At 40.6% G+C, this 18470-nt stretch overlaps 1 protein-coding gene and 1 long non-coding RNA gene across 2 annotated transcripts in view; one reads left to right on the top strand and one right to left on the bottom strand.

Annotated features, from left to right (window-relative positions):
* The window catches only part of LOC111155915, a 32112-nt gene extending 28688 nt beyond the window's left edge, over nt 1-3424 (bottom strand). The window contains exon 1 of the long non-coding RNA XR_002641167.1: nt 3371-3424. This is a non-coding gene — a long non-coding RNA (uncharacterized LOC111155915). The remainder of the gene's footprint in view (nt 1-3370) is intronic.
* A 96-nt stretch (nt 3425-3520) lies between these two features.
* Nucleotides 3521-18470, top strand: part of LOC111155851 (S1 RNA binding domain 1) — a 204471-nt gene continuing 189521 nt past the window's right edge. The window contains exons 1-3 of the mRNA XM_022516271.1: nt 3521-3571; nt 8692-8771; nt 12928-13108. Of these exons, the coding sequence (XP_022371979.1) occupies nt 3521-3571; nt 8692-8771; nt 12928-13108 (312 nt within the window). The remainder of the gene's footprint in view (nt 3572-8691; nt 8772-12927; nt 13109-18470) is intronic.

Here is an 18470-nt window from a genome sequence, read left to right on the forward strand (position 1 = left end):
GGTTTCGGCTCAGGTCATGATCATGTTGTCCTGCCACATCAGGTTCCAAGTTCAGCAGGGAGTCAGCTTGAGAATTCTTTCTTCCCCTTTCCCTCTGCCCCTTTCCTGTCTTTCTCTCTCCCTCTCAAATAAATAAATCAATCTTAAAAAAAAAAAAAAAAAAGGAGTACTAGGTTTAAATCCAGATCTGCAGTTTAATACCTGATGTGACTTTGGATGGTCCTCTCATTTATACAAAGAGGATAACAGCAACATCTCATTGAGCTAATATGTGAGTTAAATACACATACATGTAAAAACATTAACATTGACACAAATTAGATGATCCATGAATAGAAGTCATTATCATTATTATTACTACAGTGTCCCTGGAGAGATAGAACCCATAGGGAAAGGACTTGAAAACACAGATAATAACAAGCAAGTGATAACATACCAATGAATACCAGACGAACAGCTGTATGTTTTACAGCAATAAAATAACCTGCAAGCAAATCCAAAACATGTTTCATTACTCCCAAACCCTATTGCACAATCTCAGGTGAGAGTCCAGATTATTCCAGACTAAAGCCATGAATTTTTTGAAATTCAGCACTTAAGATCTAAAAGTAAACAAAAGATTGGGCAAGGTCCTAGAGAGAAAAGGCAGTTTTTGTGGTGGGGCCTGGTTTATACTTAGCGATTATAAATTTCCTTTGACAGCTTTTAGTGGGAGTGACTGTCTTGCAAAATTCCAACAAAGAAATGTTTTCTGGACAGTCTTGTTTGTCTTTGGAGTAGGTCACCACTTGCATTAATTTTAGAGGACTCCGCCCCAGCTTTTATTTTTCCCAGATGTCTGATGTCTAAAACTTTATAGGTTATTTACTTTTGCTTAGTAATCTTTTTTCTTCCCCAGTTGAAAGGCAAATATCCCTGGTGGAAGAGTCAAGAGCCAACACTATAGTGCTTAACTCCTATGCCTGCCCTCACTTTATACTGTGGGTATGTTGATACACAACCTAACCGTGATTCTAGACTGTTGTGTATGGCTCTCCACCTCTTGTAATTATATGTAGTCTCCAATCTTGTTTGTAAATTCCAGAGCAGAAATTATGTCAAAAGATTTTGTAATATACTGTTTTACCTTAACTTTATCATCCCCTACCTGAAACCTGTATAGCACAATTCAACATCAAAAGTAGGTGAATGGTAAAGAGTAAATTCTTATTATTGATTATTATGACCTGGTTTCCCTTTCCATAATCCTGAACTGTAATGTGTTCTCTAGTATTTTCATAACTAGAAATTATGGAGCAGACTGTGATTACAGCAGACAGTTCCAAATCTTCTGGAACCATTTCAAAAGGCAACATAAGACTACAAATTAGGAAGGGAAAGAAAAAAAAAAAAAAAACAACCCAGAATCTCTGAACAATCTCAGAAACTGATCCTTACTCACCAAGAAGCTTAGATAAAGCTGAACAGACTTGTTCAAAAAGAGTCTTGTTCTCTTCCTGCTTCAAACATCCAGTAAAATTTAGCCTCACTTTGGGTGAATCTGTAGCAAAGCCTACTCATAAGACATTTCAATATCTTGCTTGGTCTTTCAGTACTCAAAAACACATGGAAATGAGTCATTGGCATGGAAAGCTGCTCTACAGAATACTCTAAAACTCTAAAACAATCAGTTTGTTGGGGCGCCTGGGTGGCTCAGTTGTTAAGTGTCTGCCTTCAGCTTGGAAAAGCAGGCTTCTTGCTGAGTGGTAAGCCTGATCCCAGGACACTGGGATCAGGCTTACCACTCAGCAAGAAGCCAGCTTTTCCCTCTCCCACTCCCCCTGCTTGTGTCCCCTCTCTTGCTGTCTCTGTCAGCTAAATAAATACAAATCTTTAAAAAAAAATTTAGTTTGCTTTTTCTTCAAATATTAAAAAAAATTTTAAGTAAACTTTACGCCTAATATGGGGCTCACAGTTACAACCCCAACATCAAGAGTCACATGCTCTACTGAATAAGCCAACCAGGCTTCCCAAATCCACAGGATTTCCATCTACTAAATTTGAATCTAGACTACCAACAGATTTATTTCCCTAATATTTCAGTCTAATTTTTTTGTCTGTTTTTGTGAGTTTAGGGTTTGGCAAAAACCCCGACTCCGAGTTTAGGGTTTAGGGTTTGGCAAAAAACACATCAACAAAAAACAAGTCATTTTTCATTTCTACTAAATACTGATTTTTGAGAAAATACATTCAAGGAAAAGGGAAAGAAGAATTGCTAGGGAGGCCTTTATAGCTTTTAACTTGAGTTAGTGAAAAAAAAAGTGGAGCTTAGGGAGTGCAAGTGGGGAGTCCTCAAAATAAAAAGCAGGAGCTACTTTTGTGTTTTGTGGGAAAGGAAACAGAAATGCTGGATTAGGAGCAAGGCTCACCTAGGAACTGGGTTATCAGGACTCAAATCACAGCACTTTCCAAAAATCTGAAAATGAAATGGGGTAGGGTTTTCTCATTCTTGCCCAAGGTGAGGTATGTGGGACCTGCGTTTACCGTGAGTAAATTAATTCTGTGAGTATTTACTGCTAATATGTAAGGGGGTACCTTATCAGGTATGGGGTAAGATAGAAGGGAGGGGGTGAAAACAAGTTCAAAGACAAAAGGGATTGGCCCAAGTGTACTAGTAAGTTTCGGAGAGAGAACCAGGTTTCCAAATCAATGTAGTTGGCAGTACAAGCTGTCTGAGAGGCCGTAGTAAGACAACGAAGACTCCAGGGTTAAACTCTTCCATTGAGGAAGCATATACTTCAGGGGCTGTATGAGAGCTTCTCAGAAGACGCAAGATTCGGGTATTTTCATAGACTGGAGCAAAAACCCTTACCTCGTGGCTTAGGAAATCATGAAACACTCTAAAAATACGCTTAAAACACCCCGAGGTCGGGGCGCCTGGGTGGCTCAGTTGGTTAGGCAACTGTATTCAGCTCAGGTCATGATTCTGGAGTCCCGGGATCGAGTCCCACATCGGGCTCCCTGCTCAGCAGGGAGTCTGCTTCTCCCACTGACCTCTCTCCTCTCATGCTCTCTCTCATGCTCTCTCTTAAAAAAAAAAAAAAAGAAAAGAAAGAAAACACCCCGAGGTAAGTTCATTAACGATAACCAAAATTGACTTTAGAAAGAATACAATTTGATTTTTTCTCATTTTCCTACTGCAAATTACAAATAATGTAATGAGAAGAAACATTAGTGACTGAATTTAAAAAAGACGCGGGAGGCGAAGAGAGTAAAGTGGGTTTAGAGAAAGAACAAGGAGACGGGTCCGAATTCGTAGCACCGACAGCCCCACTTCCACCCGGATCCAGGGAGAGAGAGTTCGCCCCTGGCCCCCGGAGCCAGGCCCCACCTCAGCGCTCCCACGGGATCCTCGCTCTAGCCCCGCCTCCGTCCGGCTCAGCTCCATCCCGCTCCGGTAGCCCGGCGCCTCTGCGGCGAGTAAGGGAGAAAGAGAGGCGGGACTTCCGGTGTTTGAAAAACTTCCGGCGGGAACCGGAAGATGCGGTCACACACACAGAATCCCAGGCCTTCTGACTCGCCGGGCGGGAAGGTGAGCTGAGCGTCCGCCTTGGCGGAGTTCCTGAGTGCTCGCGTGAGCCCGGAGATCGGGCTGCGGTCTTTCTGGGACCATTTAAAAAGTTCGGAGCGCTCATTTGGGAAATAACATCCCTTTTTAAAGAGAAGTTTCATTACATTTAACGGTCTGCGGTCTCTATCTTTCATCCTACACCCGGAAAACCCCTCCTAGCTGCCGCGTGTCACCTGGCGCATCTTCTCAAATTTCAGCTCTTAGCGCGTAGGGGCAGACATGGGAAAACCCAGGCAAACCTAGATTGTTGCTGTGTCTCAAGTCCTCAGAGATGGGGGAGGAAGCACCCTTTTCACTAGCACATCATGGCCTTGTCCGCATCAGCGGCATCCTCAGCAGTGTGTCTGGCATATAGGAGGCGCTGAATAACTTCAGGAAAGGAATGAATGAATGGGAACTCTCTAGGCAACTTTCCTCGAGCCTCCCACGCGCCAGAATGTTGTTAATATAATGTTTGTGGAATGGGAAGCAAGCCTAGTCTTGCTGTTTGGGGCTTTGGGTTCTAGATACATAACTAGAACATAGGTTTCCCCTTTGAGTAAACCATTGCACCTCGCTGAATCTCAGGCTTCTAATTCATTTAAAAACAAAACAAAACTATCTCATTTCTGAGGCTCTTTCCAGGTGTATTTATTTTTATTATGGATTATGGATTTTTATTTTTATTATTATGGATTATTATGGATGGATGTTTGCTGACATTCCACCACTCCTTTTCGTACTCAGGGAAGCTTATTTAGGTGCCTCTTAAAAAGTTGTTCCCTCTGCTCTTAAAATTCTAATTGTGGTTTTCCCAATTTTAATGTAATATTTATGTGCCTGCAGGTTTCTTCAACCCCCCCATCGCTTGATTTTTACTTGCCCTAGTTTAGTGCCTCCTCCCTTAGTAATATCACAGCAACTGATTTTGAATATACTCATATGTCCGCAGAGAAAAGACAACTTTGAAAATGAAAAATCTCAAGTCACTAAGAATTGGAATGTTCCGTACCATCACCCTTTCAAAAGAAAAAAAGAGTGTGTGTGTGCTATTGCCTAAACTCTTAGGCAGTATAATAGTTTTTTGGGGAAGATGTGTACTCCTTTATACTCCATGTTGTATATATTCTTACGTTCATTTAGTAAATAGTTATAGAGCAGCTAATAGTTAAGTGCTAAGCTCTGTGTTATGCAGAAGTGATTAAGGCAAATGTGGTTTCTTTCTTCATGGTATTTACAGCCATGAAGTAAACATGGGGGATGCAGACAATAAACAAGGATAATTACAGATTGTGCTTTATATAGTACTGTATGAAGGAAGTAAATAGGGTCCTATAATAATATTATATCTGGGAGACCCATTTTAGGTCTGAAATACTGAGCTCTAAGAGATGAGAAAGAGCCAGCCTATTGATGAGCAGGCAGAGTGAACCTGAGATGGCAAAGAATCATGCTTATTACAGTGACTGAAACAAAGTCATGACTGTGGCTGAAAAGCTGCAGCACATGGTAAATGTGGTTAGAAAGGTAGGCAGGGGTTAAAATACCTGTAGGGTATTTTAAAGGCCATGGTAAAAAATAGGATTTGATTCTAAGTGAAGAATGGAGTGTGAAGTCACTGAATGGTTTTTAAGCATTTTCTAAATGATCTTTTGGTTGATATGTGGAGAATGGGTAGTGAGGCTATTAGATATTGGGAACTAAAGACACACTGGAGATCATAGAAATTGAACCTGTATTTTGGTGGAAGAATTTATGTTATTTACTAGTAGACTAGTTGTGGGAGGTGAAAGAGAAAAAAGATTTCAAGACTTTGGCTTGCAAATGAAACTTTAGAGGATGGTAGATGTATCCGGTATCTCGGTTATGGAGATGCGTATACATATGGCAGAACTTACCAAGTTTGTACATTTTAAGCATGTACAATTTACTGTATATCAGTTATAGTTCAATGAAGTTGTTAAAAATTTTCTAAGGTTCTGGCTTAGCCGTCCATTTAGGTGGATGATGGTGCCATTTACAGAGATGGGAAAGATGAATAGGAATGTGTTTTAAAACAAGAAATGGTTATCAAGATTTCATTGTGGATATGTTAAATCTTAGGTAATTTTGAGGCATCTGCATAGTTTCATAGGCAGTATGAACAGTTTTTTTTTTTTTTTAAAGATTTTATTTATTTATTTGACAGAGAGAGATCCCAAGTAGAGAGGCAGGCAGAGAGAGAGAGAGAGAGAGGGAAGCAGGCTCCCTGCTGAGCAGAGAGCCCGATGCGGGACTTGATCCCAGGATCCTGAGATCATGACCTGAGCCGAAGGCAGCGGCTTAACCCACTGAGCCACCCAGGCGCCCATGAACAGTTTATTATGTAAATCTGTATCTTAGGCAAGATTTGGGGTGGAGGTATTAGGATTGTTATTAAGTAGGTGATAACAGATGTTTAAAACCCTGGAAATGGATGGAATTTTGTTAATCTAACAAATCCTGTGATATAAAGAAAGGAAACAGGGGAGGAGTAGAGATGAAGAAACTACTCCCAAGAACATTGGTTTTTAAACTGGAATATACCTGGCATAGGCAGTTTTTAAGCAATAATTTCTAGTCCTTAGTTTCTGTATATACTCTTTCTAAAACCGATTTGTCTGAAATTGACTTATGTGCTCATGCACATTCTCTTCTCCCACCTCCCATTTTTTTTTTTTTTTTTTTCCAAAAACACACATGCATGTGTATGAGGGGAGGGTAGAGGCAGCCGGGAGAGGGAGAGAGCGAATCTTAAGTGCAGAACCCACTACAAGGCTGGATCTCACAACCCTGAGATCATGATCTGAGCCAAAATCAGAATCTGAAGCTGAATTGACTGGGCCACCCAGGTACTCCCCCCACCACCTCCCTTTTCAAACTCATATTTATCTACTTGTCAAAAGGCAAGGTGACATCTTACTCATCTTTCAATGGTAACATTGCTTCCAGGGTGCCTAATTAAGGGGCATTTGGAAGTGTTTGTTTCAGGAAAGTCTTTAGTGGTTAATCAAAAATTTTTGAGACTGCCAAGGGTTTGTCTACTCCTATTTTAAACCCATTTCTATTAAGGATGAAGTATGGAGTGAGAATTGGTGCATGGTGGTCTGTAAGGGAATGTTTTGAATTCAGGTATATTGTAGAATGGGGTGATAGGAGTAGAAGATTTGGTTGGGTTGTTTGTTAGGAAACTTAGTATGTTCAGGTTTTTATTTTGGGGCTGGTCAGATTGTCCAGCGAAGAGCCTTTGCATTCTCCCTGAAGAGTAAGGATTTGACTAGGAGTTTAGTGGGAGAAGAGGACTGGAGGGTGGGGGTCGGGGAAGGGTCCTCTGTTTTTAGCATTCAGTCTGTATGGTTCCCATGCCCACGACTGTACTTGTTGTCCTCAAGTCTAGAAACTCTGTTTTATCCTCTCCAGTGAATAAACCTCCACATGTTTTCTGGGGCAGTTGCTTAATAGCATGAAGTAGAGTAGGGCCTGTAAAGATACTTCTTTGCCTCAGGTAGCTTACATCAGCCCTTAATCCCTTCATCCATAGTTCCAAGGTATTAGGTACTGCTTTTTGTGATTTTTTTGAGGAAATCCATTTGCTTCTGAAAAGCTCCCACTGCAGACTTGGAATTTTAATTTTCATATAGTGAAATCTGTCTTTTTGGCTTCCAAAATTTTGAGTTATGCCTAGGAAAACTTACTCTCCCACCTCTACTCCAAATTATGAAAATGATCATCTTTATTTTTGGTAGTACTTTTATTGTTTTATTTTGTACATTTTAAGTCATTAGTTGGTGTGGAATATATTTTTGTTCAAGGTGTAGCTGTAGGACTTAAATACTCGTTTTCCTCCAGAGGGATAGCTTGTTGTCTTAATACCAGTTGTTGAATAATTTATTTCTGCCCTGATTTGAAATGCTACCCTATCATACACTAACTTTCTCTGTTTGCATTTTTGTTTTATTGTGGTAAGTTACATCTGATAAAGAAATCAAAAATTACCCATTCCTTTATGATCAATATCTAGAAGCACTTATTTGAGGAAGGATAACCTACATAAACATAAAATGCCGCAAAGGGGGGTGAAGGAAAAGATGGAAGATTATCCTGTCTGCTTCCTGGAAACACTTTTCCTTTTGTTCTCCTGCTTTATTCTGTGTGCTCTCTTGGCTAATGGTTCTACAGTTGTTGGAGTTGAGCTATAGAACCGAGGGCACATGTTCTATTTTTTTGAGAACTCTTTGGTATTTCTGTGAGAAATTCCTTTCTCCTCTGAGTGGAAGTTAGAACCAGAGGCATTATAACATATGACTTGTTTAGAAACTTTTTTAAAGGGTTCCAAGCATGCCGGAGTCTCATGTAGTTTTTGTGGTTTGACATACACTCTTAGGTAATAAAATTTATTAGCTAAAGTGAATTTGCTTACTTCCTGTATTACAGGATGTCTCTGGTTATTTGTCTGAATTTCTTAAAAAGCTAGGCCTTTGAATTTGGTAAATATTTTCTAGTGACAGTTGTGATTAATTTATTTTTTTATTTTCAAATGTCTTACTTAAATAGTGTAAATTTTACTATAAGGGAATGGATTATCTTGTTTCAGGAATAATCTGGCTGCTTATGCAGTCTGTTAACATTGTTTATTTGATTGTCAACTTTGTAGAAAGGCCTTTCTTTTATATTGTGAGAAGATACAGAAGTGGGGAAATACTTCTTACAGTTTACTAAAGGATCTTATAATTTGCTGACTGATGAGCCATTTAATAGCATTGGTGGTATATGCAAGCTTATAACTCTAAAGAAACTAAAAATTGTCATCCTGTTGGAGCTTATATCTTTCTGAAGATGGTACATACTCGTCAGGCTCTTAAACTATCCGAAGGCTGTTAGCTGCTCTTAAAGCTGACAGTGTGGGAGGGGAAGCCAGTGTTCAGAGTTTTGAATACTTCTCATTTCTTTTTCCCCATGGCATTTTTAAACAGCAGAGCTATTGGAGCATTAGTTTTGAATGGCACATCACTTGGTAGACAACATAAGTGATCAGTCATTCAAGTGATTCACATCATTCTGATTTTATGTTCTGTGTCTTCCAGATGTCATCGTTGCCAAGAAGAGCAAAAGCAAAGGTCCAGACTGCGGTATCCAAAGATGAATTCTCTTCCTTGTCTGAATTGTAAGCATTTGGTTTCAAATGGGGTTAGGAGAATGATGTATATTTTAAGGAGGAATGTGTTTTGTTACTATTGTAGGTTTTTGGGTTGAAGAAGGCTGTGTCTGTTTCATTCATTCATGAGACAATGTTTATTGAATTCTTGTTGCGTCTCAGGCTCTGTTTCAGTGTTGGTGTTAAAGTATTAACTAGGAGAGGGAAAGTAACCCACTAAATATGTAACATGATATATACACTAGCATGTAGGGTCCATGAAAGCAGAGAGTTTTCTATTGCTTCAGAGAAGGGTTTCCCAAACTCAGCACTACTGATAAGATAATTCTTTGCTGTGGAGACTGTCCTTTGCACTGCAGAATGTTTAGCAGCATCCCTGGTCTCCATCAACTAGATGCCAGTCACATCTCCCTAGTTATGACAACCAAAAATGTTTCTAGACATGGCCAGATAGTCCTCATGGGGGCAGAATTGTCGACAGTTGAGAACCTCTGCCTTAGAGCACCGTAGTGTTTGTGCCCTGAAGATATTTGTTAAATAAGTGACTCTAAAGGAACATAAAACAGGGCAAGAGAAAGCATGGTCAGTGGTTCTGGGCAGGGGACATCTTGGATATAGTATTCAGTAAAGTTCTTTTGGAGGATGTGGCAAGAGATCTAATTGAAATTTGGAAGTACAACTTGTAAAGATCTGGGGATGGGGTTCCAAGCAGAGGGAGCAGCAAGTGCAAAGCCCCTATGGCAGGAACAAGCTCTGTGTGTTCAGGGAACAGTAAGACCAGTGGCCAGACAAGAGTCACCAAGGCAGAGAGTGATTGGAAATGAGATTGGAATGGGCAGGACCTAATAGGCCATGACAGAGTGTTATGGTCTTATTTGAAGTACTGTAACTGAACCAACATGAGTTTGCTCCTTGGGGAGTCACAGGTGCACCAGGTGGAGTTGTCACATAAAGTAAACTTTATTTGCAGCAAATAAAGAGATCACAGGGAATAGCTTTCAAAGCTTCCAAAGAGAGTGAATGGGTACCTTTTGTTAAGGGTTAATAGGGAAGCCTTGTCATCTGTGTAGAGGCAGGCACCAAGTCACGAGTGTACCTTAAGGAATCATGCCTGTATGTACATCATATGTCATGTAAATAAGGCTGAGCCTCCTCTTTGGGCAGAGATTTTAGTATTATGATGAGGTAAAGGTAATTGCCAGTCATTCCAGGGGTTGCTCTGATGAGGGAGCAGGAGGCTGGCTGAAGACAAAGCAAAAGCTGGCACCTTGCACCCCCTCTCCACCCGGTCCCCTCGGTAACGTGTGTGACTTTCCTCAGGCACCCCTGACTGCCATAAACGAGAAACAAATAGTTAACTTGCAGAGATCACAATCCTGCAAGACAGAGTCTCCCGTGGTTTACAAATGTCCTAGAGATCTACAAAGAAGTTACCTTATCAATAGCACAATTTCCAGAGGCAAATAACTCAGTTCCTCAAACCCTAATGTCACCCTCCCCTCCATAAACAAAACTGAAGGAGGCTGAGGTAGAAGGAAACATAAGTATAGTTAAATTTCTTCTAACCCAAATCTCACTAACAAAGACGCTTGATAACAGAAATGTGATTGGCTTGCCAAAAGACAACATTGATCAAGCCGCAAGGCCTCTGGTATCCTGCAAGGCCTCCGGTATCCCGGCACCTTGTAGGCCCTCTTTAGCATATGAAAGCTCCGTTGAAACCTCCCTTCCCCTCACCTTCCCCCAACCGCAAGGTACACAACCTGCCGACTCTCACAACCCGGGGCAGCAGCTCTTCCTGCCCAAGGGTCCTGTCCCCGTGCTTTAATAAACCACCATTTTGCACCAAAGATGTCTCAAGAATTCTTTCTGGGTCATCGGCTCCGGACCTCAGCCCACCGAACCTTACCTAGATTCTAGAACTTCATCAGCTCCAAGCTTCATTTGTGCAGGTGTGAGTCAGAGGTTTAGCTCAAAGGGTCTGAGTGGTCTGGGCCAGTGAGAGGTCTGGTCAGGGCTGTTGCCATCACCTGAAGAGTGGTTTTCGGTTTTATTTGCCTGAATTAAGAGGTAAGCTGGAAAGAGGAGCTTAAGGAAAAATGTGAACAAAGCATATGGGCAATAAGGATCAGGTGTTGGGATCTAGCTGGTGACAGTAGGTTGGAAAGCCATCGGAACACTTGGGGCAGGGATGTGTCATGCTCTGGTTTACATTTGTAAAAGATCATTCTGGTTTCTTGCTGGAAAACAGACCATAGGGGAGCAAGAATGGAAGCAGGGGGTCAGTTAAGGAGATTGCTGTAGAAGCCTAGGATCCTAGAAGTGAAAGTGGGGGAAAGTAGTCTAATTTGGCATATATATTGAAGATAAAGAAGACAAGATATGCTGGGATTAGATTTGGGGTGTGAAGGAAAGACAGGAATTTGGGGAAGACTGGAAGAGGATCAGGTATGAGGGTAGTAAAATCAGGGGTTCTGTTTTGGACTTGGTAAGTTTGAGATGATTGTGAGGCATTCAATGAAGGTAGATATACAAGTCTTGAGTTCAGGTCAAGTAGGAAATAGAAAATTGAGATTCCTTTCTATTCCACTATCAAATAAGACTAGGTCATCTAGTAGGAGAGCTTAGAAGAGTGCTGAGGAATGAGTCTTAGAGGAGCCCATCATTGAAAAGTTGGGGAGAGGAAGAGCAGTAAGCAAAGGGACAAGGAGGAGCTAGAGAAGCTGCCAGGGAGGTAGGAGGAAAACCAGGGGAGTGAAGACCTTGGAAAGACCTGGAAGGTGTGAAGGATGTGTCATAAGTGAGGGCCAGATGCCAGTAATAGGTCAGGTATGATTAGTGGGAGATGACCAGCTGTCTTAAAACTTCCTCATATATAATAAAATAATACCTATTCTTAGGTTTTTCTTTCTGAAACCTGAAAGCCCTTTTGTGTCTGTCATGTGACTTTCACAGTGGTCCCCTACATTGTGAAAGTCACATGACAGACACAAAAGGGCTTTCAGGTATCAGAAACTGGGGTTCGTACTCATGTTGGATGGAACTGAGGTGGAATAAAGTCTTAGTTTGGAGATAGTATGAGCAGAATCCTGGTTTTCTGTTTCCTTAGTTTTCTAATTCTCCTTCCTTTCAATGCCACTGCTATCTGTTATGGGGGTTTAAATGATTTTGTTTGTTTTTGCCTACTCTTAGGCTTTATTTTGCATCCGCTTCTGAAGAGAACTCCCTGGGGGGAGAGGGGGAGAACTATCAGTGGCCTGACCTAGGAGAGCATAATTTAGAAGAAGTCATTTAATCAAGTTTTTGCCTCCAGGCAGAACTTGAACCCTTCAGAAAGCCAGATATTCCTATTTACTAGCCTTAGTGAGGGAAGTGGTTGTCCTTCCCACCAACACTGACCTTTTACATTGGGGTAGACATAGATTTAAGTGGGTTGGCAGGAGCATGATGTTCCTTCACCAGAGTGCACGTGGCTGTTCTTCCTCTGCTGTTGCTGTGAGTTTGATTATTCATGGGTTGTTAGAAAGTACTGCAGCTGCACCTGATCCCATCCAACCAGCAAACAAATCCATTCTATGAAAGGGAAAAACGAATAATTGAAGCATTTGGAAGGGTCTTAGTGCTGGCTTTTTATGTAATTTAGGGTGTTTCCTAGCACCATTTCCCATTTCTTACACTGGTTTGAGTAACTTTAAGTAAATTTGATTACCACTTAGGAAATTGTTTAAGCACTTTTCACTGTTATAATGGCAAACATTACAATGACTATGGTGGGACACCACCCAGTAAATTGCTTAAGGTAATAAATGGTTTCCTCTGTTTTGAATGTGTGTGTGTGTGTGTGTGCGTGTGTGTGTGTGTGTGTGTGTGTGTGTGTGTGTATGTATGTGTGTGCACGCACATGCTGGGTGAGTGAGGGGGGAATAGAGAGACCTGTAAGATTCATAGCATAACAGGGGCTATTTTTACTTTGGTCCTCCATCAACTCTTGTTTTAGTACTTAGCTGTATCTGTTCATAGCCTGTGCTCACATCACTGCATTTTGTATTAAATACCTCCTACCTCCTACCTCCTACCTTTTATTTTCTTTCAAGAAGCATGTCTCTCTTGCCTTTGACATTTGGCTTCATTTTTCCTAGAGATTTTTCTGTCAATTTACTTCCAGATCGTCTGCTTCTGAAGAAGATGACAAGGAAGATAGTGTGTGGGAGCCCCAAAAGAAAGTCGTCAGAAGTCGCAAGCAGCCTGTTCCCAAAGAATCCAAACCAAAGAGGGTGCCACGGGTAAAGAAGACCACCCTACAGATCTGCGATGACTCAGAAGGCGTGGCTGTTAAGGAGGAGCTGGTAGGCGCTTTAGTTGGGTGAAGGGAACACTGAAATGCCTTCCTAATTGGTGATGCTACTTTCTCCTTACAGAGAGCGGGACAGAGTAGGTAGTTGACAAAAGTACAGGGCAGTGGCATTCTCTACCATGGGCTCTAGTCGTATTTATCGTTAGACTCACTGTGTTAGAAGGGAAAGAATATTTGTCAACTGACATATTGATGTATTTTGCTATAAGCAAATGCTGTATCTATACAAATCTGGATTAAAACACAACAACAACAACAATAAATTATAGGCTTTGTTGCATTACAAAGAGTTGTGCATTTCCAAAATCATTCTCTGTGGTATTCCTTTAAGAAACTGCTTCCATGGTACATTTGAAATAATACTCTTTTTATATGCTGTAGAAGCCTGACTTTTCAGGGATACATTTATTGTGTGTAGTAGAGGACATTATATTGTACCTTGCTCTGCTCTTAGATAGGGCTTTTATTTAAATCAGTCTTTCTCTTGTTATCCAGTACTTCTGTTTCTTCATCTTTATGTACAAGCTTTTCACTGAACACACTTGAATGGGTGAGCAGGCTTTACCTAGAGCTGAGAAAGTATTGACATCTATCATCTTATTGGCAAAATTTGGAGGTTTTTCATTAAGCGTGGTATGGTTACACCTAAAAGTAGCTTGATTGCCTAACTTACGAAATTTCTCTTAGTTCCGTGGTTTTTGGCATTAGGACCATAAAACCCTTGAGAATCTGATAAAAGTTATGAACCCTCTCTTCAGCAGAATGTACACATGCCTAGCTTCTAAATATTAAAATAGAGCTCAAGAAGGTACAGCTTAAGAACCCTTGTCATGGTGATTTCTTGATCCTTCCAGTGATGCTCAGTTATATGTGTATAAAAAAGAATTAGAATAGAAACTCTTTCACTTAAGAAACATTCTGTGGGGTTTTTAGAATTTCTTTCAGAATTGCCAAAATTCACACATTTTATACCTTAGCAAAAGCACATTGAGCATATTAGAAGACTTTATTCCATTAGGTTTGGCGCTCTGATCTGCTGTAGCCACCACCGAACAAAATAATTGAAAACCTTATTTTGGGTAGAATGAGAATCAGTGGCCTCCTTATAACTTTATTTTTAGCAAACATCACAGGCAAAATTAATTGTTAGTCTCTTCCTCTCTATGTTGCTGGCATTTACCAACCTACTCGCCGCTCTGGTCACTGAAGACATTTGCTCAGCTCCATTTCTTGTCTCCTCTCTGCCACTTTCTGCTGTTGTTCTTGGTGATTTCTCCTCCACTGGGATGCATTCCTTGATGCTTTGGTTCTTCGATCTCCTCATCTCCAGGGACCGTGTCTTCTTCTCTGCCTTTACCACCCCTCTCGTGAGCTCAGCCTGAATCTTGCCATCATCAGAAACTGTGCTATTGTCATTCCTTTCCAAGCATCCTGTGTTCGGAGCACCATCTCACCATTTCCTGTTCTCCTAGTTCACTGTTCAGGTGCCATCACGGCCACACTTTTATAGCCTTGTCACATCTTCTCCTTGGTAGCTTCAACCCGGGGAGCTTGAAAAAATGCCCCTGTCCTAGATCATTTAAATCTGGAAAGAATCCTGAGGGTGGGGATGGGCCCAGGCCTCAGCGGTATTGTTTGCCTGAAGTTCCTCAGGTGACTTCTGTGGACAGCGGGGGCTGAGGGCTACGACCCAGTCCTTGGACTGTAGCGCTTCCCCAGATCTGCTTCATGGATCACCATCAGTCAGCCCTTTTCTTTTCCTACCCTACCTAGTCTTGACCACATAACCTCTCACTTAAACCACTTTTTATTAGTCTCACCAGTTTTGCCCTTCTTTCCTTCAGTTGCACATGGCTGATCAGACCCGACACTGGGTGAGCTATTGCCTCTGCTCTGCCATCACAGAGCAGCTGACTCTTGCTGAAACAACCTTGACCTAATTTGTTTTTCTTTATATTCATGATCTCAGACCTCAAAATTACCCTAAAAATACCTGGTAGACCCATTTTTTTCCTCCGGCGGATTTGTTTTTCCAGTTTTTTCTTGTTTCTTAAACTTCCTAAATTCCTTTCTCTCCCTCTCAGCTGATGACATTGCTTTTACATATTTAAAAATTCATGAAGCTCCTCATTATCTCACAACCAGGCTAGCTATATTTGCGTTCCTTTTCTGTCCTGTTACGGTGGAGGAAATGTCATCCCCCCCGTCCAGGATTAGTCCCACCAGTGGGCTGTCATTGCTGTCCCCTCTTGCTCAAGGTCTGTGTATCTTTAGTCATCCCCTTTCTTTTCTCTCATTAACTTTTCTTCCAGTGACTCAATTGCTAAAGAGTATAAAAATGCTCTTTTAAATCTAATTTTTAAGAAGCCTCCCTTCAACTCCTTATCCCTCTCCAGTTATCTGTCGAGCTCACACAGTACAACACAAGCCAGGGCCAAGGCCTGCTGACTGATTTGACTGGAAAAGACACAATGAGCCATTTTTTTGCTTTAGACAGTTGACTGCTTTCAGAGATGGCAAAAAGAAGAATAGTCAAATTCTTTTTTTTTTTTTTTTAATTTATTTATTTGACAGACAGAGATCACAAGTAGGCAGAGAGGCAGGCAGAGATAGAGGAGGAAGCAGGCTCTCCACCGAGCAGAGAGCCCGATGTGGGGCCTGATCCCAGGACCCTGGGATCATGACCCGAGCCGAAGGCAGGGGCCCAACCCACTGAGCCACCCAGGTGCCCCCCCCTTTTTTTTTTTTTTTTTTAAGAATAGTCAAATTCTTCTTGGAGTCTTGGGTTTAGTCATAGGCTACATAATAACCATGAGGAGTGTTAAGGCTGATTAAAAAAAAAACAGTGAGGGCAGAAGAAAATGAACTTTGATTATTCAGTCTGCCAAAGATTCAGGTTGAACATAAAGAAGAAAAATGTTCTCATGGAGGCTTATTAAACTTGAGACAGTTATAGACTCTTAGAAGCTTCATAAAATAGAGAGATATTTCCCTATGTTTTCAATAGTTTAGATCTACCTTTTTCAAACTTTTGGTCTTTGAACCCCTTTACTCTCTTAAAACTTACTGAGGAACCCAAGGAACTTTTGGTTATGTGGGTTACTGATATTAATATTTAGCATATAAAAATTGAAAATGAGAAATTAAAATATTGATTATTTTTTTAAAAAACCTATTACATGTTAATGTAGCTAAATTTTATTTTAATGAAAAATAAGTATATATTTTCCCAACCAACAACAAAAAAAATTAGTGAGAAGAATGACATTGTTTACATTTTTGCAGATGTCTTTAATGTCTTATTTGACTTACTAGAATATAACTGAAATGTAAAAACAAAACCTGCTTCCACACAGATATGTCTTTGCAAAAGGGAGATGCATTTTAAAAAGCTTATTTGATGCGGTACCAAAAATCAGTGAGTGGTAGTTTCTTAAAAGTTTGTTTCATTGTGAAATCTGAAACCATGTTAATGAACTTCTTGTACTCTACTACATTAAAATCCACTGGTTCGTGTTATTTGAATGGGTCTTTTACCCATGCATGATTTTGTGACATATATTGATCATTTGGAAAATATCGGTTCACTGATTTATGGAGATCTTGTGGATTTTTATCATCTTTCATTACCTGGTGTCAAAAAACCACATTTGTTAGTATAACCTCCAGTCTCATCACAGTGTTGGGAAGCTGTGAAGTTCAGAGAGGATACAATTTCCAAAATTCTAATTTTCACTATTAAAGCCTGAAATTTACTGTTGGTTGCAAATGTCGGTGTTTCCTTCAGGTGACAGTCACAGGTCATTTCTGGAAAAGTGTCCCAAGTCTGAATAACCATAGTTTTGTCAGTAATTATTTCAAGTAAAAATGCCACTTGCTGGAAAAAGAAGCTGGTTCAGTTCACAACTGAAATGGGTGCATGCGAGCTTTTGTTCGAGATGACCACTGCGCATCTGTATGCTTTGGCGTGCAGTTGAAGTGTTCTATGTGTACTCACCATTCCAGCATGGAGTATTAAAAAGGTGTGTTTTCAAGGACTGAAACTATAAAAGTCAATAGTTTTTATTTATTTATTTATTTATTTATTTATTTATTTAATTTATTTTAATGTAGGCTCCATGCTCAGTGTAGGGTTTGAACACACCACTCTGAGGTCAAGAGGCATGTTCTCTACCAACTGAGCAAGCCAGGCGCCCCTAAAAATGAGTAATTTTTAACTGCATTGTTAAGTGAAACTCACAATCGTTTTACTGTAAGAGTGTGGCGGTGAAGGGAACAGTGACTTGGCCTTATTATGAATAGAGTGTGGCCTTGCAGAGCCCCTGAAAGGCTCTGTGGACAACACTGAGAAACGCTAGGTAAATCTTGCCTGAAGACTCCAGAGAGGGTACCTTTCAAGTGTCTTTATGATTGTTGACTTTTCTTATTTTTCTCTCGGTCGTTGTACTTTTTCTTCATTTCTTTGTCTACTTCCTTCTCCCTCTCCTAGGAGGTAGTCTAGGTACGGTAGCAATGGTACTGATGGTGGGATCTGCAGATGTTTTCGTGCTTCCCGTCAGCTAGGCAACATGCTTCACACTACAGCTGTGTGAACTTACTCAGTCCTCACCACCACCCCTCGAGGCGTGTGCTATTACCATCCTGATTTTATAGATGAGAAAGCTACAGCAAGAAATGTGAAGTGATTTGCTCATGGGTAATAGATAGTATGTGATGGAACTGGTTTCTAAGTTAGTGACATGATTTTGTCAGCATTTCAGAAACCGAAACATCTTTCATTGGGTGGTTTTAGCTCAGCTGCGCTCGTAAGAGGGGTGTGCAAAACCAGAGTATTGATTTAATAATTAATGATTTGATATAATAATCACAAGGACATGAAATTTTTCTGACTGGTATTGTCTCTCCTCAGAGGCTGAAGTAAGTAGGCACTTAAATAAGAATCTGAGATTTACTCTATGAGCATGGATCCAGATTGGGAGAATTAGATAAATCCATTCTTTCAGATTTATTGAATGCCTCCTGTGGTCTAGGCCTTATGTTTGTCACAAGGACATCAGATGTTTTAAATGCACGAATCTAAGGTTGTGTGATGGATTCATCTCAGGAGGGCTTTCTTACCATTGCGACCAAAATACTCAGAGTCTGTTTGCTAAGCTATCCTCTTCCTTTTACATTGCTTAGAAGAATGCTGATCATATTTGCTTTCTTACAATTCCTCTTGTTCTGCCCCTCTATGGTTGCAGTCCTCTGTATGGCTGACACCTTTCTTTTACTGTATCAAGTCATTTGATCAAGTTATTATCAACTCTTACGAACCTATGCGTCATTCTATTTTTATATCTCTGCTCTTATCC

The sequence above is a fragment of the Enhydra lutris genome, unplaced genomic scaffold, assembly GCF_002288905.1.
Source record: "Enhydra lutris kenyoni isolate GAN:26980312 unplaced genomic scaffold, ASM228890v2 scaffoldscaffold44, whole genome shotgun sequence".
Taxonomy (NCBI): domain Eukaryota; kingdom Metazoa; phylum Chordata; class Mammalia; order Carnivora; family Mustelidae; genus Enhydra; species Enhydra lutris.